Consider the following 26,737-nt stretch of genomic DNA (forward strand, 5'->3'; position numbering starts at 1 on the left):
CATTTCAAGATAGTATCTTGACATTTCAAGATAGTATCGAAATAAAAAATGGCCCTAAAAGGATTCCGTAGGTTCTATCAAACTGTACGTTTTGTCTTTCGACGCTGACAAAACGTGATTGACACTGTCAGGCAACATGCGTCGCTTGATACATGCCTTGACTGAGGTGGAATATTGATAGTTAATAACCCGTTGTGTCTTATTTCACCACTGTATATATTCTTGACAATAAAGTTGTTGTTTTTCATACTTTTGACTCAAGTGGTATGTAACCATATTTGATGTGATATGTCAGGAATGTTGGAGTATGCCCTGTTTACTTTACGACAAATCTCTCTCGTGGCATCGGGGGCACGGGTGGCCCAGTCCTCTAAGGCGCCGCCTTTCGCTGTGCAGAGTTGCGTCCCTTGGGCACGCCAGAAACCTGTGATAGTGGGTTCGAATCCCGGTTCGACCCGATTATGTATTTAGGTTTGTCAGCACCATTTACGTGCTCGTGGGTTTCACCGAAGTGGTAAACGTCTGAGACGTACATCACTTCGGGCTTTCCTCCCGCATTAAGCTGACACAGGAATACTGTTAAGAGAGGCGTTTAATCCAACTCACTCACTCCTACGCAAATCATGTTATAATATCATTGAAATGCTGCAAGAAAATGTATTGTATACCACTCTCTGTTGGCAATGAATGGTGGATATTTATCATTGCTTACATAACGATATAATAATGCTCTCAATGCTGAAGTTTAAATAACTTCACATCAGTGATTACATTTATTGGAAACTTGTCACTTGTTAAAACAAGTAAAACCCAATTGTTTTAGCTGCATTTAGAAACCCCTCGCAACACGGGGTATTTTTCCTTGTAACCCATGTTAATTTCAGAACAGAAAAAATCCTTTTCACGCGTCTGTTTGTGAACAAGATACATGTATAGTAAATTTGGTATGAAGTTGTAGTTTTGTCCCGATAACACTCATGTGATTTCTTTTTGTAAGCATTGGACAAATATTATTATTATACGATATAAACGCCAAACCTTCATTTGTCGAAACTCAAAGAAAACGTAAATTAGGTGTTTGTCTTTTCTTCAGAATAATATTGGAATGACGCCACCAATGACGACCGGATGACGCAAACAATAATATACCAGTCCAAGTGAACGATATTGCACCAGAGCACATTTAATACTTTTTATTAACTCGGTTATTTGTAACCCTATGGGTAACAGAATATTTTATGTCACATCTTTCGTGCCGTTTTGGCAATATCGTGATATGTCTTAACCCCTTGTATTTAATTTATTCTCCTTAATAACTGTACATAACTGTATATTAAATAAATATGAATATTAACATCAAAACCATTATCTTAGTGGGTAAATAAAAAACCTGGAATGCAATTTCAAGAAATATGATTTATTTAGGTTCTTAAATCCACATCGTCGATTATAAGGCTGATGGCTTCAAAAAAGGTTTTCCCATAGGCCTGTAAGAGGCGACTAACGGGATCGGGTGGTCAGGCTCGCTGACTTTGTTGATGCATGTCATCGCATCCCAATTGCATGGATCGATGCTCATGATGTTAATCCCTGGATTGTCTGGTCCAGATTCGATTATTTACAGACCGCTGTCACATTGTTGTAATATTGTTGAGTGCAGCATTAAAGCATTAAACAAGAAACAAACAAATGGATGAACGTGGATTTCCTTTTTCTTCTCCGGAAAACAACTAGGATATGGAAAGGCAATAAACTAAATGTAATATTTATTTTTATTATGTCTCCTGCTAGTAATATAGACCCTCTTATGTGTGTATATGTGTGTATAAATTCCATGTCTACGTCACGATCAGTTTTTAAGAAGTCAGCTGCAGTTTTAACTCCACGGCAGACTGACTTTCAAATAAATAAATGATTAAAATAGCTGTTTCTTTTTTTAATTTCGACCGACCTTATGTGGAAAAGCTGAAATAAATCTATGAAATATAAAAAATAATAAGTGTGGCCCAATTGTGCCCTTCAAAAAAGTACACAAGAAATATTCATATCAGTGGGCATCGTTTGTCGGTTGTACAGGAGGGACAGAGATGTTGGCGAAACAGGGACCACAGGAGTGAGTGAGTCGGGTTTAACGCCGCTTGCAACAGTATTCCAGTTAAATCACGGAGTGTCAGTTTAATGTGAGAGGAAAGCCCAAAGTGATGCAGGTCTCAGACGTTTATCACTCCGGTGAAACCCACGAGCACGGGAATGGTGCTGACAAACCTAGAAACATAATCGGGGCGAAACGGGATTCGAACCCACAGGAGTGAGACAGGATGCCCATCATTAAACAATGGACAGCTGCAGTGCCTCAGACAATTCCGGCTTTCAACGAGCCGAAAGTGGCACAGATCAAAGATGTTCACTCACGAAGAACGGATATATTGTGCTGACAGAAGGTCCTAAAACTCCCAAGCAACGTAGTTTCAGGAAACGAACATATTCTATTACCGTATTTGACTTAATAAGCGCCCACGGCGATATTTGCTAATATATTGGCTGGTGAACAATCCCAGTTGGCACCTCTTCCGATTGATCAGTGTACACAAGACTTATTTATTCGTGTGTTATATGCACCCGTAATTACGGGCAATTCAATTTACGATCTTTCAACTCTGTTTTTGTTTCCACCAAAATTCTAATAAAAACCCACTATTTCTAATTTTAAGATTTCCTGGGCACTTATTACATCGAATACGGTAGGTTCTAAAAGACAATTTAACAAAAGACAAATCTTAAGATATTTTAATTTTAGACACTTTCTCCACTTCTGTCATGATATGAAGCAATCTTAATGGACATGCTCTTCTCATCATCATCATGCTAAATCTGACATTATTCCACATGTTCCACCATTACACAATCAATACACATGTAACTGAATAAATTTGTTCCACCAAAACAACTTTGTGTATGTTCTGAAAAACACAACAATTTTCAACCAACTAACTTTATTTACTTCCAAACATTGCCAACCAGTCAATAGTTAATGGTAATCCCACATTCTGTTTCCTTCATCACACATTGTCATTATGTGTTCATAGTCTATCAGGAAAGTTCACTGACCTACCACATCTCGTAAAGCAGTTACATTGAGTTGTCACGCCAGCTATCTGTACTGTCAGATAAACACACTACATCAACTTTCTTCTACAACACATGCATCTGTAGTTAAAAAACAACAACACTGACTCACACTCGTTACCCTTTTATCATACCGATTTCTACTGATGAAGTAGCTTTAATCTTTGGTAATCTCATCAACGGTGTCGCAAAAAATTCAAGATGCAGTTAAGGCTGGTGATCAACACTCCCAATAATTCCATGGTGTCAAACTGTCCAGATTAACAGTATTCCTTCAAATTTCTAACATTTCTTACTTTTGATTTCTACATGATTTAGCAGGGATGAGTCCAAACTTACTACCCGGGTACCCACCCCCTATTACCCGACCCTACCCGGGTACCCACTGTAGGTCTCGAGGAAGATGTACAAAATGTCTGATTGGGAAACGTTTGACCATACTCCCATCAAAATAAATTTAGATACATGCATAATGCGATCTGGTCATGCATACACTGAAATTGACTGAAGTTATATAATTATGCAAACATATAAAGTCAGAAGGAATGTGTGTACAATCAGAAAGACATTTGTCACTTATAGTGTAACCATAGAGTTCTAAATATTTTTTTGCCATGAAACAATATAAGCACGTGACTAACGATGGGTCCGGGTAGTCCTGTGGGTACCCGGGTCCTACTCAGTACCCATCTGACCCTGGTACCATAGTTACCCGTCCCAGCTCGAGTACAACATTTTTTCAACCTGATATGTTGTCAGATGATCCTAAAATCAGTATGGAGAGTAATCATTAGTTTGGAATATTTGTCAAAACCATAACAATTCTGTCAATAATAATAATAATTATACTACACTACCACATGCACACGCTCAAAGTCCTGATTCACAAAACGCTATCGACTCAAGTAAGTTTGACATGAACAGCTGCATTTGAAGTATGAGACAACATTGAACCATAGTGAGTCTTTGGGTAAAGATGATATACTACTCAAAAGAAGTTAAGGACCACCTGATTCTTTCGTATAATGGCATGACACATTAACTGTAGTAATATGAAAGGGGCGGGTGTCTTTAACCTTTTGAGTACTATATTTGTCACTTCACATTGGAATGAACACATACTGGTAAAAGCGAAAAAATGATGACAATTTATGGATGTCAACTTCTTTATAATGAGGAACACAACGTTAAGGAGTATATATACTGTATTCGACATAATAAGCGCCCAGGGTGCTCTTAAAATTAGAAATGGGGGGGGGGGGGGGGCGCGCTTATTAGAATATTATTTTGATGAAAAACAACAGAGTTCAAAGAGCATAAATTTCGGGGTTTATGCTGAAATGTTTATAAATGACAGATATATTTTTCCAGAATTTAATTGCCCATCATTAAGGGTGCATGTTACAAACATATTATGCTCGAATAAATAGCCTTGTGTACATTTATCCGTCGGAAGGGGGGCTAATTAGGATTGTTCACTAGCCAGTATATTAACAAATCTCGCCGTGGGCGCTTATTGGAGCGGGGTGCTTATTACGTCGAATACAGTACTTATTCATTCATCAGGTGATATTTTTTTTCACCTGAAGAGTGAGTGTGTTTTTAAGCCAATTTTAGCAATATTTCAGCAATATCACAGTGGGAGACAACAGAAATGGGCTTCACACATTGTACCCATGGCGGGAGTCAAACCCGGGTCTTCGGCGTGACGAGCGAACGCCTTAACCACTAGGCTACCCGGCCGTCCCTTTCACCTAAAGAAGGAGTAAGTGTATACTCCGAAACATGTTCCTTATGTTAAAGAAGCTGACATCCTTATATTCCCTTCCTTATGTGTATCACTTCTGAATGCTATTCAAAGACTTGATATAACTCCCATGTCACATAAATTGCATACAGACACTGAAAAATGTATCTTAGTACACAGGTATTATAAACTAGAAGGGAAGCATTTAGGATCTTAGGCATACAATTCTGACTAGTCGCAGTCAGTTGAAATAAATATTGCATATTGGACAGAATCTCCATTCTGGAAAACACCTTGCGAGAAAAACACGATAGGGCAGCTCCTAGCTCTTTGTTGTGGCCATAACTCAATATCAACATCGTTATTAGGGAGCAGCACAGAGAGTGAGTATGGTTTTACTCCGCTTTTAGCAATATTCCACAAATATCACGGCAGGGGAAACCAGAAATGGTCTTCACAAATTGTACCCATGTGGGGACTCGAACCCGGGCCTTTGACGTGACGAGGGGACAAGGGCCTTTGACGTGACAAGCTAACGCTTTAACCACTTGGCTACCCATCGCCCCTTAGGAGCAGCACAGAGATACGGTTACCAATGTTACCTGTTTGAATCCATTTAAAAAAAAACAATGCCTGTGAACCAACAGCTTTTCTCACAAACTTACAAGATTTTTAGCTGCTCTTGAAAAATAATGACACACTGAAACATTAGCTAGACACCAGGGTTTGAGGTCGGTTCATTTTCTTGGACATTACTGATTGTTGTCCATATTGTCGGAAGAAGTTAAATCAAATTTATTACTGATACTGAAGAATGTCATATCAAAAGTTGATGATATAACGAAACTGCCCTAATGTTATCTGTCTTAAGCATAATCACAGACATTATGAAGTCGTTGTTCGCGGATCAAAAATTTTTTGCACATGCCAATAATCTTTAAATATGATTTCTTCTAAACCCTTGTTCCAAATACGACACAGGACAATAGCCTTTATTCCCAGTTCTTTTACATTTCGCAAAACACAAAAAATAGTAGGTAGATATAAATCTCAATGCTGAGTGAACCAATTAACACATTTATATTCCGCCATGGCGAACTGCACCAACAAACAAAACAATGCTGGGTTGGCGATATCACCGCCATGGTGGCTAGTCACACTGTTTACTATGGTATTTGGGAGAAATTCAACACTGAAAAACAGACCCACACACACAAAAATCCTGTTAAGCCAATGAAAATCAAGGGGGGGTAACTCAAGATCGCGAGGACCATGGGAGTGGAACCAGGGGTTAGTGTAGGTTTTACCGAAATGCGAGCCCTGGAGATATAGAGGATAGGGGGTTAAAGCGTCTCACAAACATTGTCCCATTCACAAACTTAACACATATAGAATGATTAAGTCAAAAACCTGTAGTTCATGGCATAAAACACATAAAACCACATATGTCCCGAGTGATACTGCTTATAATGCTGTTTGATTTAAATAATAAAAAAAAGATTTAACATCTTTTTTTCATATTTTTGTCAATATTTATTTCAAGTTTTCAAAAATAATAATGGGTACTAATCTCAAAATCAACACTTTTTTCATCCTGGCTATGGAGCAAGAAAATCTGTAAGACAGGATATTAAATTGGTCCAGCTTACATGATCTGCTTAATACATTTGAAGTAGATGATGAAACAGTAACAACGTCATCTCCATCATCACATGCTGAAATGCTGAAATGTTTAAAGGGGCGATGATCTCCGAGACTGAGAATACTGTAAATGTCAGGCATTGTTCAATACAGTTAAAATATCGTCAGATCATAGGTTTTCGAACGTCATACGTTTTAGAACGGCCACGTTAATTCGAGAAAGTTGTCATTTATAAGTGAATGACATGTTTTACAGGTGTTCATGTGATTAAGAGAGAAAACTAAGAATGTTTCTTAAGCGTTCGAAAATCCATAACAAGGAGATACAACAGTTCATTAATGACCATTTTCGAAAACATTTCATTTTTTTTTCATCAGCACCACATAAAGTTGTTTGTTGTTTAACACCGCACTCAGCAATATTCCAGCTATATGACGGCGGTCTGTAAATAATCAAGTCTCTTAAGACAAGCATAGTCGCCTTTTACGGCAAGCATGGGTTGCTGAATAAACTTTTCTTACCCAATCTTAGCACCACATGAAAAAAGAGTGTAATTGGAAGCTGTATGTTCCAATTATTGGGGACATAAGAGGTCGGACGCCTTGTCCACATCACCAAAGAGGTTAACCCCATCAGCAAGCTGACAAGGTAAGGATGTCATCTGTGAGATGACTCCACGCCCTGCTACAAAAGCAGTGGGCATAATGCACATCTCCCCTATTCTTGTTTCAGCTGTTGTGTGGATGACTCCAGTTTCCTCTTTTCATCCAACAGTTTCTGTGATAACACAAAGATAATTTACCCAGCATTCATGTCACTCTAAACCCAATTGAATCCATCTCTACTTGGGTTAAGTAACATCAAAAAACGTATTCTAAATAACAACTGTTATTTTCAAATTCCACTTTATGTCACTTGGGTCAGGTAATGTCAAAACACATATATCCAAAATAATAACTATTATTTTCAACTTCGAATTAACATCATTAAGAAACTTTTGTGCGTTACAAGATTCATGAACATTCCTATATCGTCATATAATAAGAACAATTCAACAATTAACATGATCCACGTTTGGAATCTTACACTGAAATAAGACACATGATCTTAATTCCAGGAATTGAAAACATAAATAATTGAAAAGTTCTTTATATTTTTGAGGGATGAGAGTCTTAAATGTTATGTACAAAAGTAAATAAAAATTTAAAAAATATGTTTTATGTATTTGTGGCCAACTGCTCCAAATTGACAAAAAACAGGACATGAAAGAGGTCATGTTCTGAAGTGTCGATGGCAATATTCTTGTCCAGTCATTGACTGCATGCGGCAGGGAGCACCTGTCCTGGTGATGGCCAGACAACGTGATGCTAGAGACGGAGTGGAAGCCCTGTAACAAACAAACTACGTACAGAATACATGTAAAAATCATTGATATTTGTCCTAGTTTAGACTGATATCTGTTTGCTTTAGATTTTAAAATAACAGAACAGAACAGCCTTGTCTAACACATGGGAGATAACTATTTGTTGGTTTTTTAAACCTGCACTCAGAAATATTTCAGCTACATGACAGCTGCCTGTAAATAATCAAGTCTGGACCAGACAATCCAGTGATTGGCATCATGAGCATCGATCTACGCAATGGGATACGAGGACCCCTCACCCACCCATTAAAACCTACCGTGATGACTGGGGCGTGGCTGACATCGGGGTGCGAGAGCCTGATGAGAACCTGGCTGGCGAGGACCTGTTTGGCGTGTCCCCTCCAAGGTGGTTCAGCAACACCCGGCGGACCTGGTTCACCTCCTGTACACACAGACACACAACTGAGGCCTTTGTGAGACAATATGGAGCATCTTGTACTTCACAATACTGAACACCTAGTATGACACAATACTGAACATTCTGAACGACACAATACTGAACACCTAGTATGACACAATACTGAACAATCTGTATGACACAATACTGAACCTCCTGTATGACACAATACTGAACCTCATGTATGACACAATACTTAACCTCCTGTAAGACACAATACTGAACCTCCTATATGACACAATACTGAACCTCCTGTATGACACAATACTGAACCTCCTGTAAGACACAATACTGAACCTCCTATATGACACAATACTGAACAATCTGTATGACACAATCCTGAATCTCCTGTATGACACAATACTGAACAATCTGTATGACACAATACCGAACATTTTGCATGACACAATACTGAACCTCCTGTATATGACACAATACTGAACCTCCTGTATGACACAATACTTAACCTCCTGTATGACACAATACTGAACCTCCTGTATGACACAATACTGAACCTCCTGTATGACACAATACTGAACCTCCTGTAAGACACAATACTGAACCTCCTATATGACACAATACTGAACAATCTGTATGACACAATCCTGAACCTCCTGTATGACACAATACTGAACCTCCAGTATGACACAATACCGAACATTTTGCATGACACAATACTGAACCTCCTGTATATGACACAATACTGAACCTCCTGTATGACACAATACTGGACCTCCTGTATGACACAATACTGAACCTCCTGTAAGACACAATAATGAACCTCCTATATGACACAATACTGAACAATCTGTATGACACAATACTGAACCTCCTGTATGACACAATACTGAACCTCCTGTATGACACAATACTGAACCTCCAGTATGACACAATACCGAACATCTTGCATGACACAATACTGAACCTCCTGTATATGACACAATACTGAACTTCTTGTGTAACACAACAGTGGAATTATGGAACAACGATATTGAACTGAATGTTTTGTATAACATGGGGTAAAATGGGGTTGAAGGTTATTGCACTTTTATAGCGAAGTGCATGCAGGTTTGTGTGTAGCAGCTTGTACTAGTCTGGGCTTGTGCTAGCTTAGTGAGACACTGTGCCACAGTTTAACATGGATATCCCACTTTGACTCTGAGCCAAGCAGTCTTTGTTTCATCCCCATAATGTTGAACGCTTGGCAGGGTAACAACAAGCACTACCTCTTACCATCGTTTGGTATAACCTGGCCAGGGGATAAAACTACCAACCTTCCACTCTCTGGGCAGATAGTCTATCCACTAGGCTACAGAGGCGGTCTACATCTTGTGTAACACCCTGCACGTACGTACCTCGTTTGTACTGTCTGGCTGTTGCACATTAGTCCTGTGGGTATCTGCGGGGGTCCGGGCTTCGGGGATGGCATCCCCAGCACATGTTGGTGAGGTGCTCTGGTTCAGACTATCGGTCACTGCAACAATACACTGGACACTTTAACAAAAGATTGGAGTGAGTGAGTATGGTTTTACGCCACTTTCAGCAATATTCCAGCAATATTCCAGCAATATCATGGCAAGGGACACCAGAAATAGGTTTCAGACATTCTATCTATGACGGGATTCGAACCTGGGTCTTTGGCATGAAGAGCTAATGCTTTATCCACTAGGCTACCCGGCCGCCCCTCAAAAGGTTGGAAGTAGCATGTGACATGAATAGGTGGTGAGGTGAAATGGGGTTGAATGTCGCATCCAAGATTATTGCACTTATATAGCAATGCCCATATACTTGTGTGTGTGTGTGGCTACTTGTATTAATTCAGACTAATACCGGTTTTATAGTGCTAGCTCACTGAGATACAATCACACAGTTTAACATGAATACCTGCTCAGACACAGTATACTGACTCCGAGCCAACCAGTCCTTGTTTTTGCCCCTTAAAGCTGAGAACCACGAAGGGTAAAAACAAGTACCATCTTTTAGCGTCTTTTGGTATGGCGTGGCCGGGGATCGAACCCCGGACCTTCCAGTCTCAAGTTGGACGCACTACCACTGCACCACAGAGGCGGTCTGTGACCTAAATAAGTTACAATAGAGTTTCCTTTCTGCACATGACATGGAGTGTGTGAGTGAGTGAATATGATTTTACATGACATCAGTGTTTCAAGGGACCAACCATTCTAGGGGTTGGGAGGATCTTGTATGGAGACTGGATAGTTTTTTAGCTACAGCTACAAGCCCTATTTTTTTTTAATTGAAACCATTAGCCTAAATACATTTTGAGGTCTCTGTTGAAGTTATGAGATGTACATATTCCACATGTTTTATACATGAACATAGTGATACCACGGTAATATAAAGTTGCACATTTCTTGGGTAAAAAATGGCGGATGGGCCCACATTGATGTATAAAATATGATGTCAACAAAACAAATAACAAGTAACAGAATACGTATGGAAGATTTAATAGGTCAGTTGATCAATATGATAGATTATTAATTCTACCATGAATTTGGAAAGTACTCCATTCTGTCTGGTTAATCAGAGGCTATTAAATCAAAATACACCCCTTCTTATGAAAACAGCTGGTTTGACAGTTGCATCTCCGCGGAAGCTAATATTCATAGAATAGTACTTTTGTTAGTCGTTGTAATAGGCATATTTGAATAATTATATCTACAATTACAGGTTACAAAATGCAAAGTTGCGGTTGCTACAATATTCAAACGATGTGAGGCAATACATTTCATGCAGAAAACAATAGAAATCTACAAAGAGAATGCATGTTAAGTTAGTGGGACAACAGAGAGCTGGGAATTTTGGGCTTTTCTTTATACGACTGTGACATCATATCCGTAAATTCAGATCAACAACCCACTCAAAACACTGGACTCAACCCCTGCTGCTTCACTCAGTATATTAGCTGACACCAAAGTGTTTGCATTGCATTTGGTCATGGTTATCTCCTAACTATCGTGATAAAACATAGTACCATGCTATTATGCCTTACCCTATTTATAGATGGAATTTGTCTTGCAGAAACTCATTGATTGAGCAAAGAAAATTTGACTTGGACAGTGAAATCTGGCATGCACGCAATACTCACTCGTATTGTACAGCCTGCCTAACGTGGTGGTCAACTGCCTCAGCTCCTCCGATGACAATGGCGCCGATTGACGAGATGAGGATGGGGAGAATGTGATTGCTGCTGCTGCTGAACCCGGTGCGCTGTTGTACTGCAGGTTGCCACGGATCCAGGTAAGGGCCCAGTAAGCTGTGGATGAGTGAGTGAGTGAGTGAGAGTGAGTGGATGAGTGTGTGAGTGAGTGAGTGGATGAGTGAGTGTGTGAGTGAGTGATCGAGTGAGTGAGTGAGTGAGTGAGTGGATGAGTGAGTGAGTGAGTGGATGAGTGTGTGAGTAAGTGGGTGAGTTGATGAGTGAGTGTGTGAGTGAGTGAGTGGGTGCGTGAGTGAGTGAGTTGGCTTTTATGCTGATTTAGCAATATTCCAGCAATATCAATATCAATTCCTGAACCTTGTCAATCACATTTGTGTAAAAAGGGACAGAAAAATGAATGATATAAATGATTTCATTGGATTTATCAAAAAATACAAGCTCAGTTTTTTTGTCCCGGATAGGTATGAGGCTGTGTAGAGGCCTATTCCAAAGAATTTTGTATGGATCATTTTCCAAGACGCCCTCTACATATTCTGGGACGTACCATGGGTGGACCTCTGTGTCAAAACCACAAGCATGGCTAAGACAGTAGTAAAACGATTGAGCCACTCCATCATGTCGCTTAAAATATCATTTATGCTAAACTGGGAAGCAATTCCCAATGTGTTGGACAGTCTCATTATTCCATACAATTATTACTGAGAATGTCTTCTTATATTCAAAGGTCATCGCCATCTGCTCCATAATATATTATTTTGAATTTTTACAACAAATTGCATATAGATATACTTATCCTATCTCACACTATGCATTTTATCCAACTGTTTGACGATTGGGCACAGATTCCCAAGCGTGTAAGCGACTACAATCGGCAAATGACAGTATGTTGCTCTACAATATTTTGTTTCTGAAACTTCGACAAAAATCTTAAGCAACCTCCTGATATTTTCACCATTTTCACACCAAGATTGAAAAAAAGAGAAATGAAAGTGTGAGATAGGATAAATTTCAAAATTCCATATATACTCAACAACTAAAGTTCCTGTGACACCAATATTTTAGTGTATTTCAAACAACTAAACTTGGTTTTCAATATTGTAGCACATGTATGGAATCAAGTCACAAAAACGCAACTGCTAAGGAAAAGCATGCATTCCATGCAAAACTTGACTTTTATGCAAGCCCCATGCATTTCACTACCCAAGAATGGGTAATAAAACAAGTGCGTTAACGGGATTCCATATGCATTGTTTCGCATTGTGCTGACAACAAACCACTCAGAAAAACAAAAATTTATGCAATTATTCAACATTACAAAATGCCACACCTGTCCAAAAATGAGCGTCTGCGAGCAATTGGTATGCTTGAAGCAGGATCAGGCCAACGTGATGTTGCAAGACAATTTAACGTCCACAGAAACACCATTAGGTGTTTATGGCAACGTTGGCAACAGATGAATGCAGTCAGAGACCATTCTCGGAGTGGCAGGCCACATGTAACCAATAATCGACAAGACAACTGGATTCCAACCACACCCTTACGAAATCAATTCCGGCCAGCAACAGTGACTTCTTCACAAACCGTACGTCGCGGCCTCAGATGTGCAGGGATTGTCACCAGAAGACCCGCCAGACGTCCCATTTTGACAGGAAACCACCGTCAAGCACGTCTACAGTGGTGCAGACGGCGTCTACGCTGGACGGCCATGCAGTGGGAACAAGTTCTGGTCACTGACATGTCTCGTTTTCACCTCAGCCACAGAGATGGAAGGATTCGAGTATGCCGACGTCGAGGTGAATGTTATGTCAATCATTGTTTCATGGAAGATCGGTTTGGGTCGGCAGCGTTATGATATAGGGTGGGATTACAGCAAGACAGAGGACCCGTTTGATAGTGGTAGAGGGAATTGTCAATGGACATTGCTACCACGATGAGCTCATCAACCCTGTTTCGTTGCCATGGCCCGGGCATTACCTTTCATGATAACGCCCGGCCTTATATTGCTCGACTTGTTCAGGATTCTCTTCAACAAAACAACGTGAATGTCATACCCTGGCAGGCTTGCTCCCCTGATCTCTCACCAATCGAGCACATGTGGGATGAGATGGATCGGTGCCTTCGACGTCAACCACGTGATCCACAGACACTCCAGGAACTTTGAAACATGCTCCAGCAGATATGGACAGATATCCCACAGGACTTTGTGCAATGCCTGGTCCATTCCATGAGACGAAGATGTGTTGCTTGCATCGCAATCAGAGGTGGACACACACGCTATTGATTTGTAAATTGACATTTTGGCATGTTTATGTTTTTTATGAAATCACTCATTTTCTGAAGTCAGTATGGCAAATTAAACCATTGGAACACTTACAGGAGTCTTTTATCTGTTGCAGACCGAAATTGTTCCAGAATGGGTAAAAAACATAACTTTGCATTAAATCTTATTCAATGTCACAGGAACTTTTGTTGTTCAGTATATTTCCCTGAGAACTTTCCTGTCTGGATTAACAGAGTTTCAATGCATTCTTATTGTGATCACAATAACTGTTGGGATTCTGTGTAGGGATAGATGACCCAGCATTCGATGCTTGTCAAAGACGGTACTAAATAGGTTGGGTGGTCAGGTTTGGTGACTTGGTTGATGGCATGGTATTGTATCCCAATTAAATGAATTAACGCTTATCACTGACGAGTTTGTTCCAAACTCGATTTTTTACAGATGAGAAGAGGCAACGATCGACAGCATCCACAAGAGGATCTGTAAACCAATACTGAGACATCACGTGCTCAAGCCAGTGTGAGTGAAGGAGTGAGTGAGTTGGGTTTAACGCTGCTGTTAACAGTATTCAAGTTACGTCACAGCGTGTCAGCTTAATGTGGGAGGAAAGCCCGAAGTGATGCAGGTCTCGGATGTTTACCACTTTGGCGAAACCTACGAGCACGGGTATTGTGCTGACAAAACCTAGGAACATAATTGGGGGAACCGGGATTCGAACCCACAATCATAGGTTTCTGTTGTGCCCAAGGGACGCAACTCTGCACAGCAAATCGCGGCGCCTTAAACGACTGTGCCATCTGTGCCCACTGCTCAAGGCAGAGATGAGCATGTAAGGGTTTGGGACCTGCTAAAACGGATGCACCTTGCAGTGACTTCAGTGACCTACGTCTCTAAAGATGAGTTGCTTCATGCTCCAACCTCAGACTCCCATTATTTACAGACCGCTGTCATATTGCTCTGTGTTGCGTTAAACAATAAACACACAAATGTATTACAGAGCTCCAGGTAAGCTTTTGGTGTTGTGGGTATTTTACCCATGCATTTTAAAATCATTGGGTATCAGTAATTCTATCTGGGTATTCAAATTTCTGTTACCCACTAGTTTTTACACATGTGGGTATTTAAGTTAAAATATTCAAAAACAATATTCATCTAGTCCCTGCAAACTGGTGTCATGTGGGTTCGAGAGATTTATAGGACTTAAAAATACCACGATACTTCCACAAGAAAGTGTGATGGCAAATGATCATGATGTAACTGTCATCGTGGAGTTTGGCAAGGTTGACGTAATGCCCGTTTATAATTTCAAAATAAGTTGCTGATTTGCTAATCGAATACGCAGGGTTACTTCACAATATTTTGATGATACGCACAAGTTTTATTTTTGTAGCGTATCTGTAATGTTCGTTGCGCATTTGATACGCTTGGATTATATTTTACTGCGTATTTCTGCACTTCTGATGCAGGTACGCAGCTTATCTGGAGCTCTGTATTATCAAAATGCCAATAAAATAAAGGACAAAAGAAATGTGTAGATACCCATAGATGTTGAGAAGATGAATGCTGTCATGCCGGCGAAGTCGAGGCTGGTGCTGTAGCTGATCTCTGCGGCAGCGTTGGAGACAATGACAATCAGGAGGAGGAAGCGAGAGAAGAGAGGAAGATGGAGGAATGCAGCGGCTACCACCATCAGCAGGAAGTAAGCGATGTGCAGGACGCAGCTGGTCAACAACTGCAGCTTGTCATCTGACCAACACAAAACATCGAATAATGAAGGCAATGTGTCTAGGCAAAATGAGTGAATGAATATTGTTTAATGACACAGTCAGAATTATTCCAAAGATATCACAACAATCCGTAAACAAGAGGCCCATAGAGCCTATATCACCCACCTGGATATTTACGCAATCATGACAAAATATACATTTACATTGTACATGTATATAATACTGCAAATATTTCGTTATTTTGACTGTCAGCATTTAAAAGAATTGAATGGCAAATCTGACAGCATGAACATGCACTTCTCTAGATACAAATGTAGCATAAAGATCTGAACCGTTTCCAAGTTATGATCCAGGATCTAAGTTTCCAGAGGCAAGGCTGGACCCCAGAGCAAATCCTATTGGCATAAATGTATTTTTTTCTTCATAACAAACAAATGTATACAATGTATCTGTTTATTATAGGGTGGGGATAATATTGGTTTTGCATGGTATGGTCAAGGTTCTAACTCCTTTGGGAGTGCCAGACAGATGAACAGAAGGGCCAGTCCTGGTAGCATGGATGTATTGTCTAATGAAGATGATCATGGGTATATAGGATGGGGATTTTGATGATCTTTTAAGTAATTATGACCCAAAGTCCCTTTCGAGTCGGACCCCTGGGGTGGCAACAGAATCCAAGGCAGATATTGGTAACATGAATGTGCTTGTGTTATGATGTCAAGTATTTGTACAAATAGATTCCAAGTTGGATTCAATTTCTCCCACTGGGCCCCGCTCCATCTATACAATGAAGAGTATCACTCCAGAATTACCCCATCATTTGAGAAGGCTTCCAGGCAAATATCGTTGATATCTATCTCTTAGTTCCAGAGAAGAAGTCTTTTAAAGCAGTAACGCCAAATTACCCCTATTTCAACCCGGCCCTCAGCCTCTTGAGGGTGACCAGCCCTTCCATTTGTACAATTTTGAATCCTCACCACCGGAGAATGCTTCCAACCAAATATGGTTGATATCTATCATTAGTTCCAGAATAGAAGTTGTTTAAAGCAATACAGCCATATTACCCCTATTTGGCCCTGCCCGTCAGCTCCTTGGGAGTCAGCCCCTCCATTTGTACAATTTTGAATCCTCACCACCGGAGAATGCTTCCAACCAAATATGGTTGATATCTATCTTTAAGTTCCAGAGAAGAAGTCGTTTAAAGAAATACAGCCATATTACCCCTATTTCGACCCAGACCTCAGTCCCCACGGGGGTCAGCGCTACCACTTGCATGATTTGTACAATTTTCAATCCCCACCACCAGTTGGGTTTAATGCCGCTTTTAACAGTATTCCAGTTATATCACGGCGTGTCAACTTAATGTGGGAGGAAAGCCCGAAGTGATGCAGGTCTCAGACGTTTACCACTTAAGTGAAACCCACGAGCACGGGTATGGTGCTGACAAACCTAGAAACATAATTGGGGCAACCGTGATTACTTTCAATTAACTTGCATACCGAAACGCATGCATTAAATGACAAACTCAAATGTATAATAACAGCATGCATGAATACCCAATGAAGCTTTGTCAGCAAGTGTACAAAGGAGCTAATTTCCGAAACACAATTACGAGCTAATATACTTTCCGAGTCATGCCTATAGTTAGAACCCTTATATACATCTAAAACATTATTATTATTTTTTTTAAATTTCAAAATGTTTACTCATTTGGGAAAAAAACCAATAGAGTGATGAATAGATGAGTGAAAAGATATTGGTTACCCAATGAAAAATGTAAGAACCCAAGTAAAATAGAAACCTTCGAGTAAAAACACAATTGCTCAAAAAAATCTCTGGAGCTCTGGTAGTCCAAATTAACTACCCGCTTACCCACCCCACTATTACCCGACCCTACCCGGGTATCCGCTGTAGGTCTCAAGAGATAGGTCCAAATGTCCGACTGGGAATAGTTTGACCGTAGCCCGGACAAAATGTATTTGGATAACATATAAAACGATCTGGTCATGCATACACTGAAGTTGACCGAAGTTTTATCTTTATGCAAACAAATGACGTCAGAAGGCATGCAAACTTTAGACACTTAAAGTGTAACCATAGAGCTCTAGATAAATTTTGTCATTAAACACTGACTGACACTCGGTACCCTTTAATCATACCGATTCCTACTGATGAAGTAGCTTTAATCTTTGGTAATCTCATCAACGGTGTCGCAAAAAATTCAAGATGCAGTTAAGGCTGGTGATCAACACTCCCAATAATTCCATGGCGTCAAACTGTCCAGATTTACAGTATTCCTTCAAATTTCGAACATTTCTTACTCTTGATTTCTACATGATTTGGCAGGGATGAGTCCAAACTTACTACCCGGGTACCCACCCCCTATTACCCGACCCTACCCGGGTACCCACTGTAGGTCTCAAGGGAGATGTACAAAATGTCTGATTGGGAAACGTTTGACCATACTCATGTAAAAATAAATTTAGATACATGTATAATGCGATCTGGTCATGCATACACTGAAGTTATATAATTATGCAAACATATAAAGTCAGAAGGAATGTGTGTACAATCAGAAAGACATTTGTCACTTATAGTGTAACCATAGAGTTCAAAATATTTTTTTGCCATTAAACAATATAAGCACGTGACTAACCACGGGTCTGGGTAGTCCTGTGGGTACCCGGGTCCTACTCAATACCCACCTGACCCTGGTACCCTAGTTACCTGTCCCAGCCCAAGTACAAGAACAAAAAATTTTCAACCTGATATGTTGTCAGATGATCCTCAAATCAGTATGGTCCTACATGCTATCATGAATTTCTAATCGGTATGGACAACAACTCACCTGCTCCCCCAAGCAGCTGGGAGATCCAGCCTAACTTCCTCTCCATGTTCTCCTGCATCTCGGCCACGGACCTCAACAGGCCAGTCACCGTCTTGTTGATCTTCTGCAGGTTGGAGAACATCTCCTGGTAGTGGGTAGTCATGTTGCTGTGGCTCAACAGCAGGTGTTTGGTGCTGGAGTCTGTAACCATGGCAACACGACAGATTACAGACAAGGCAGAACAGAAGGTGCTTGGGTCTGTAACCATGGCAATATAACAGATTACAGACAAGACTGAGCAGAAGGTGCTGTGTGCTTGGGTTCTGTAACCATGGCAAGAGGAGTGATTACAGACAAAACTGGACAGTAGGTGCTGGAGTCTGTAACCATGGCAACATGACAGATTAGCGATGAGATTAGAAAGTGTTTAATGCTTGACTCAGTTACCATGACAACATAACATATTACAGACAATGACTCAAGGTTCTTGGTGCTGTAGTCTTTAACCATGGCAACAAGGAAATATTTTGTCATAGACTTGCAAAATACTTTGTACAATACATTGTTTCTGGAAGACAGCTGTCTCATGTTAGAGACGTCAATAGAGTTTATTTGTGAATGCTCATGACAAACCCTTGTACAGAACACGTGATTGTAGATGATATCATTTTTATTGATGGTATAGAAATTCATCTTGGGGAATTAGGCGATAAATCAACTGAAAACATTTTGTGTAGAATGTGACAATACCAAGTTTATCAAAGGCATCCTTGGCTCTGTTGCGGATGTTCTTGAGATCCTCCAGGATGGTCTGATGGTTCTGTCTCTGGGCAGACTCCTGGTCCTGCAGCTGCTCACGGGTCAGATCTGTCACATAGATTAAAATCATCATCATCATGAAATAGATGCTACAAACTACACTAGGAAGGGCTGGTGGTTCTGTCTCTGGGCAGACTCCTGGTCCTGCGGCTGCTCATAGATTCTCTCTTGGCGTGAAACCTTCTACCAGACTCAAAAATCCCACAAATCACAGTACCATTGTATAGAGTAGAGCACAACAGGTTTTGATGGAACACTAACAAGGAGTTTGATCTGCCATAAAGTTTTAGCCTATGATGGAGATGCTGTTAATTTCAAGAGCAAAAGTATGCAAGACTAGATCTACTTCTAGAACCCTGAAAAGATGATTTTTGTCTGATTGAAAGTTTGAAAACCTGTTCATATCCCCATCCTCAAACTTAAAGAATTACTACTACAACATTGAACATTTAAACTGCTCAAAAGAGTGAAACATGAGAAGATGCAGCCTCTATGGCTATGTTCTTACTGTAGTATTCACCGTATTAAGCACCCCGACCAACTTCTATATATTCATCATATTAAGCACCCCTGACCAACTTCTGGACCAATTTGTAATTAATCAGTATAAGTGCCTTTGTCAATCTGGGGGTGCTTATTTTGGAGACTACAGTAACCATTAACAGATCGAATACAAATAAGCATTTCTGATTAAATGCAATGTTTTAAACTTACCTGACACTACACAGTGCTTAAGCTTCCCCACCTTATACAAACAGACAGTACTTGGACGAAGAGACAGTCTAAACAGACTACAGCCCGTGCCACATCATCCACGAGTTATCCCCCTTGGCCCCTACTCATCATATTCTTCACTGGATGACATCAGACATAGAGTACACAGTGGCGCCAACGTTAAGGCGGAGGAGGAGGATGGATTCCGGGTGGGCCTATAGGTGTAGTGTCAGGTAAGTATAAAAACACTGCATTTAATCAGAAATGCTCATGTTTTACCTTCTTCAAGGCTACCAACAGACAAAGGCATATCATCCACTTTCAAGTCCTTTTCAACATGATCAAGGGAGAAAATACTTTCAAGGACTAATGAAGCCAATAGAAATGAAATCCTACCAAGCTCCTGTTTAATCTTCTGGGTCATGCCTGCCAGCTCCTTGTTCCCGGTCGCTATGAGGGACTTCTCCTTCGTCAGCTCCTGGATGTTGTCCTTGATGTGTGTGAACACGCCCTCCTGGGCTGACCGCAGGCTCTCATGGGTGATGAGTAGTTCCTGCTGACTCTCAAACAGCTTCCGTATCGTCTCGGTGGTCATCAGGTGAAGCTGTTCCTGCCCATCCTGAACATACCACCAGTGTTGATTAAATGTAATAGGGATGTGTATTGGCCACAAAAAATTATTGCTATATTTAACAATACAGGTTTGTTTGTTGTTTACGCACTCAGCAGTATTCCGGCTATGTGACGGCAGTGTGTAAATAATCGAGTCTGAACCAGACATTCCGGTGATTGACATAATGAACATCGATCCATGCAATTGGGATCGATGACATGCACCAATCAAGGCAAAGCCTGACCACCCCATTTCGTTAGTCGCCTCTTACGACAAGCATAGTCGCCTTTTACAGAAACCATGGGTTGCTGAAGACCTATTCTACCCCGGATCGTCACAGGTCTGTAATGCAGGTATCTTCATTGCGATACGTATTGAGATATACTGGGATAGTCATGGATGCAGGGGAGATAAAATTGAGAGAGAAAAAACACTTCCGAGTTTAGCCATCAGGATTAGGGGGTCAGGTTCGCTGATTTTGTCAATGCATGTCATCGTATCCCAATTGCATATATCAATCACGGGCTTGTCTGGTTCAGATTGCATTATTTACATCCAGCTGTCACATAGTTGGAATAGTGCTGAATGAGGCATTAAACAACAAACAAACAAACTCAGTCAAGATAACTGGGCCCCGTTCCTCAAAGTGATCTTAGCGCTACGATGATCGTAAGCCTATGTTAAAGTATGGGACTTACGATCACCCTAGTGCTGAGATCACTTTGAGGAACGGGGCCCTGATCCATAAGTCACCCCTTACACCCAGCAGAGATTGCTGGGGACTTATGGTGAACCGGAACCCCCTTGGGGTAAATAATTTGTTAACATGCTCACCTTGAGTTCTTTCATGACCTCGGTCTGACCATGAGCGCTGGTCATCAGGTTGTTGACCGTCTTCTCCGTGAGGCGGTGAAACTGGGCCTGCTGAGCCTCATAGCACATGGCACGGGCTCGGTTACTCACGATCTGGTACGTGTTCCACGTCGTGGTGTCCATTGGCTTTGTACACTCCGCCAGAGTCTGGAAAGAGATTGCCATACAACTTCATAAAATTACCTGAGTTTCACTGCCTATAAAATCTCTGAGTCATGAGCATGACTCTCAGCGAATCATGGACCTAACATAGAAATTCATGTTTCAATAGGTGAGGTATGAGACTGAACAACAGACTTCATAACATACAGCTATAATTGACCAGTTAGTATCAGTTGGATAATTAAAGATTTTAAAAAGAATTTGAAAAACTGGACAAATTATGACATTTGTATATCTTGCTTCACATATTGTAAGCATTAACCACCAATATTCCAGCATTATAAAGTCAGTCTGTAAACAACAGCCTTGACAAGACACACCAGTGCCACAGTGGGGTGAGGTGAAATCGGATTCAACATCGTGTTCATAATCATAGGGGGGGCACGGGTGGCCCAGTCGTCTAAGTCGCCGCGATTCGCTGTGCAGAGTAGCTTCCCTTGGGCACGCCAGAAACCTATGGTTGTGGGTTCGAATCCCGATTCACCCCGATTATGTTTCTAAGTTTGTCAGCACTGTACACATGCTCGTCGGTTTCACCGAAGTGGTAAACATCTGAGACCTGCATCACTTCGGGCTTTCCTCCCACATTAAGCTGACACACCGTGATATAACTGGAATACTGTTAAAAGCGGCATTGAACCCAACTCACTCACTCACTCCCTCATGATCATAGCACTCATATAGTGATATGCATGCACGTATGTGTGGCCCCTTGTGCCCCTTGTACCACATGTACCAGCTGGTTTAATAGGGATCAATTTGAAACACTGGTTAAACAATAGGAGAAATCCCAGAAAGGTCAAAGTGTTCTTGTCATAATCCTAAAGCTAATCGTTACAGTCTTCATCAATCTTGATTTTGGGGGTGAGAGGTGACGGATCTACCACAGATTGTACTACAGTAGGGTATCCACAGCGACATCAGTTTAAAATTCCCTGACAGATTTCACTGATCGATCTTAATACCAAAACAAAATAAGATAAGCTGCGTATCTGTGTAAAATATGCATCAGAAATGCAGAAATACGTAGTGAAATAAAATTCAAGCGTATCAAATATGAAACGAACATTACAGATACGCTACAAAAATAAAACTGGGGTGTATCATCAAAATATTGTGAAGTAACCCTCCGTATTCCATTAGCAATTCAGCAACTTATTTTGAAATTATAAACGGGCATTCCGTCAACCTTGCCAAACTCCACGATGACAGTTACATCATGATCATTTGCCATCACACTTTCTTGTGGAAGTATCGTGGTATTTTTGAGTCCTATAAAGCTCTCGAACCCACACGACACCAGTTTGCAGGGACTAGATGAATATTGTTTTTAAATATTTAACTTAAATACCCACATGTGTAAAAACTAGTGGGTAACAGAAATTTGAATACCCAGATAGAATTACTGATACACAATGATTTTAGAATGCATAGGTGAAATACCCACAACACCAAAACCTTATCTGGAGCTCTGTATATAAGTGATAGACGAGTTCTTAATTTCAAAAATCTACATGATAAAAACTTAACAATGGAGCACTTAAAAACATGGTCAATAGTTTTCTTTCATTAGAACTTTACTGACAAAGTGAACAGTCAGAAGAGAACTGCAAAAACATCACTTCCTACATTTGGCTGTTCTCTTTGACAAAGACAAACACACGATCCACAAAATCCATGTTTCCCTGACTAGATGTACGTCTAGATTGTCACTAGTCTCGGACAGACTTGTGTACTGACTTCGAGTCAGCCAATCCTTGTTTTATTCCAGTTAATGCCGAGCAACAGGCAGGGTGGCAACAGGAACCATCTTTTAACATGTTTCATGGTATAGTGGTATAGCACAGCCGGGAATCAAACCAGAAATCTTCAGTCTATCCAGACAGACACTCGATCCACTAACACATGGTGAACATGGTCATTTGCTGCTATTGCTAGGCCTTGCTTCTTGTAACTTTGACATGAATGTAGCATATCTGCAGATGCAAAACACCTGGAACAGCCTTTTAAGCAGATGTATTTTCTACTCGTTGGTTTAAGTGAGGTGAAATGGGGTTTAACGTCGCGTCCAAGATTATTGCACTGATATAGCGACGTGCATGTAACTGTGTGTGTTTGTGTGGCTGCTTGTACTAGTCCGGACTGATGCCGATTTATAGTGCTAGCTCACTGAGATACCATGCCGCAGTTTAACATGAATACCCAACTCAGACACAGTATACTGAGTCCGAGTCGAGCAGTCCTTGTTTAAGCCCCTTAATGCCGAGCGCCAGGCAGGGTAACAACAAATACTATCTTTTAACGTCTTTTGGTATGACGCAGCTGGGGATCAAACCCTGGACATTCCACTCTCCGGACTGGACCTAAGGGAGTAAACATACTGAATACCCAAAGAAAACTATCAATTCCCAATGTGTACATAATAACATGTCAGTACACAGTGGCTTGAAACATTATCTTGAGCTACTACAAATCTCACCATGGAGTTGGAGCAGGGGAAGACGGGTCTCTGCTCGGCCTCGGACTGACAGTTGAGGAGCTGCACAGCTAGTTTACCCAGCTCCTCTTCTGACAGATCACCACATTTTTTCCTCAAGTTGAAAACAACCTGCGAATGAATTAATATTATTTGAAACAACATGCCAATGGTAGAGCATACAAGAAGAACGTTTGGAAATGTAGCTAAAGTCGTAGACGTATATAATTGTGTGTGGTATACACACAACCAAGGACAAGCTTATGCTGATTGTGGAACATTTCAAAGGGTATACCAATCACACACGTTATGTTAGCATGATGTAAAATATGTGGAACCAATGACAAGAAACAGTATGTGTATCACAAATTCAACAGGTCGGTTAAATTTAAACTGTGACAATGTGATCGACTTAAATTATTGTCACAATATGTAGTACACCATGCTAAATGGTAGCATGGTATGTTATATTTTCACTGTAGTAAATTTGTAATGGATCATTTAATGGCTCACGCCTACTAACCGATTAAATATGTCATGCGCAAAATGATTCTTGTTTTCTCTTTAATTGTTATGACACATCAATTAGGATTGACCAATGCTGATTTTTCATTTGCGAGATCAGTAAACAAAATACCTGTCATTAGGGACTCATGGGCGGATAACTCGATATTATTGTGGTATCACTATTTAGTGGTGTGATACTTGTGGTATATGGGAGCACCTTTAGAATACTGTACCACAACTTCTCGTGAGGACGATGTCTGCCGTAGGTCACATATCTCAAAGACAAGCGACCAGTTTTTGTGAGAATCCATTGGACGCAAACAGATTGCTAGCCCGACAGCTAACCGACTGAGCTATGTCCACACTGTGGTGGTGGGATCGAACCCCGGACCTTCCGCTCTCCGGGCGGACACTCTACCACTAGACCACGGCGGTGGTCTGTCCACACTGTGAAACAAAGTGCAAATGTACCTAGTCATGCCTACGAAGTTACAGAACTGAACGAAAAGGGTCGAATAGGTGACGGACACTTACAAAGGTTACAGGTAGGCATGGTGTCTCGTGACTTTAGTTATGTGTGTCTCGTAACTCACGAGTACACATGAATGACATGGTATTTAATAATTTGCCGGGTGGATTTTGTGACAGAAAAGTGTGGTAGGGAACACTGTAAGGATGATGTGGATAATAGTAAGGAACGAGGAAGGCATGAGCATGGCTAGTGACGACACAACGGTGAGTTCGCTTTTGAATCAGTACTGAAAAAAATGTAGCCGGTTAAAGGGGCTTGAGCATGTTGAGTGAATGTTCCAGAACAGTTTCCAGTAGCCAAAGTATTCGACACAAAATCATTTCATCCTTTTCACTCGACGTTTTTGAGTGAATAATGAAAATTAATGAACCGAACAAATAATATATGTATATTAGTTCCCATTTATTACCATTTTAGCCACTTGAATTACGAGAAAAAAAAGATAAAATATAAGTGCTTTCATAAACTAGAGCTTGCTATAAAATGCGCCGCTGCAGGCTATATTTAGTAAATAAATATTCAAAACTCTCAACACCGCTGGGCGTATTCAATGACATTGCATGTAGAGATGATAGATCACTGGGAGGAGCTTATGCACACTCTATGACCCTTGACGTCACAGGGCATTGTTTCGCAACAAAATACAAGTTATGTCAAAGGGTATTGTCACGTGTTTGAAAAGTTTGTGGTACTGTATTCTAAAGGTAGGCCGGTGTATGTGCTTTACATCACTTCCTATTTTGGATAAAGCATAACCAGTATGCATATGACCTAGGCACTCACTCACCTAGGTTTGCTCAATGGACATAGTCCAAACAAATGGGTTCTTTTCTAACCAATTTCAAAAAGAGGTAGGGGTAATTCCACTTCAAAAACATTTCAGAAACTATCATAAAAAAGTTAACGTGTATGCTTACCATGCTTACGAGTAGTCGTGACATACCGCAATGAGTCCCCCTTGTTAATGCGATGAAATATCTCGCTCAGATTTGGCTGTTGCATTAGCAAGGAGTCGACAGGGGATGTGGATTACGAGATTTACTGATACCGCAATAATATAGAGCCCACAATACTATAGAGTCAGACAATCATTGGGTCGAACTTGGCATAAGAACATTGTTCCTAAACAGCGCCTGAGTTTGCTTATGTTATCAACCACTAGTTTGACTGGCCAAGACTGAAAATATTACAATCAACTCTGATCTAGTTCACACAATGCCGACTGTTGGGCTAGAAATCTGACCACAAGTGATAATAGCATATCATTTCCTCATCTAAATGGTTGCTAAGAATAAGATCGATATGTTACTGTTCACAATGCTTCGATGTTCCTTTAGAAATTAGATTAATAATTTACAGATATATAGAAATTCCTCAAACAAGTGTAAAATCCTGCTAACTGTAATAACGAAATAAAGTGACGGAATTGTACTCACTATCTGGTTACATGCATCCAGTGTGGATAAATCCTTTAAAGTTTTGGCAAATTCCAGAAAATGTTCGTCTGTCGAGATGACTTCAAACCTCGCGCCTGAACCTTGCTTCACGTCACCATTTTCTTTCTTCTGTGAATCGGATCCAAACAACCATTCCAGAACTGACTGGGATGGGTAAATTGTAAAATATAGCGTTAATATGAAATAAATTAGATTAAAAGGTCGCCACATATTCACATTCTGTACGAACAGGCGAC

At 40.5% G+C, this 26,737-nt stretch overlaps 1 protein-coding gene across 1 annotated transcript; it reads right to left on the reverse strand.

Moving 5' to 3' along the window:
- Positions 1-6,909: 6,909 nt before the first annotated feature.
- LOC139473214 (protein brambleberry-like) lies at positions 6,910-26,737 on the reverse strand. Its single transcript, XM_071255736.1, has 11 exons — positions 26,481-26,737; positions 24,009-24,137; positions 21,329-21,514; positions 20,278-20,500; positions 19,099-19,215; positions 18,370-18,549; positions 15,334-15,540; positions 11,442-11,609; positions 9,691-9,809; positions 8,196-8,320; positions 6,910-7,902 (listed from the first exon to the last, which is right to left on the reverse strand). Exons 1-11 carry the CDS (start codon positions 26,709-26,711, stop codon positions 7,788-7,790), a joined length of 1,800 nt encoding a protein of 599 aa, XP_071111837.1. The 5' UTR covers positions 26,712-26,737; the 3' UTR covers positions 6,910-7,787.

This window comes from Haliotis cracherodii, unplaced genomic scaffold, assembly GCF_022045235.1.
Source record: "Haliotis cracherodii isolate W230 unplaced genomic scaffold, xgHalCrac1.p SCAF_27, whole genome shotgun sequence".
NCBI lineage: Eukaryota > Metazoa > Mollusca > Gastropoda > Lepetellida > Haliotidae > Haliotis > Haliotis cracherodii.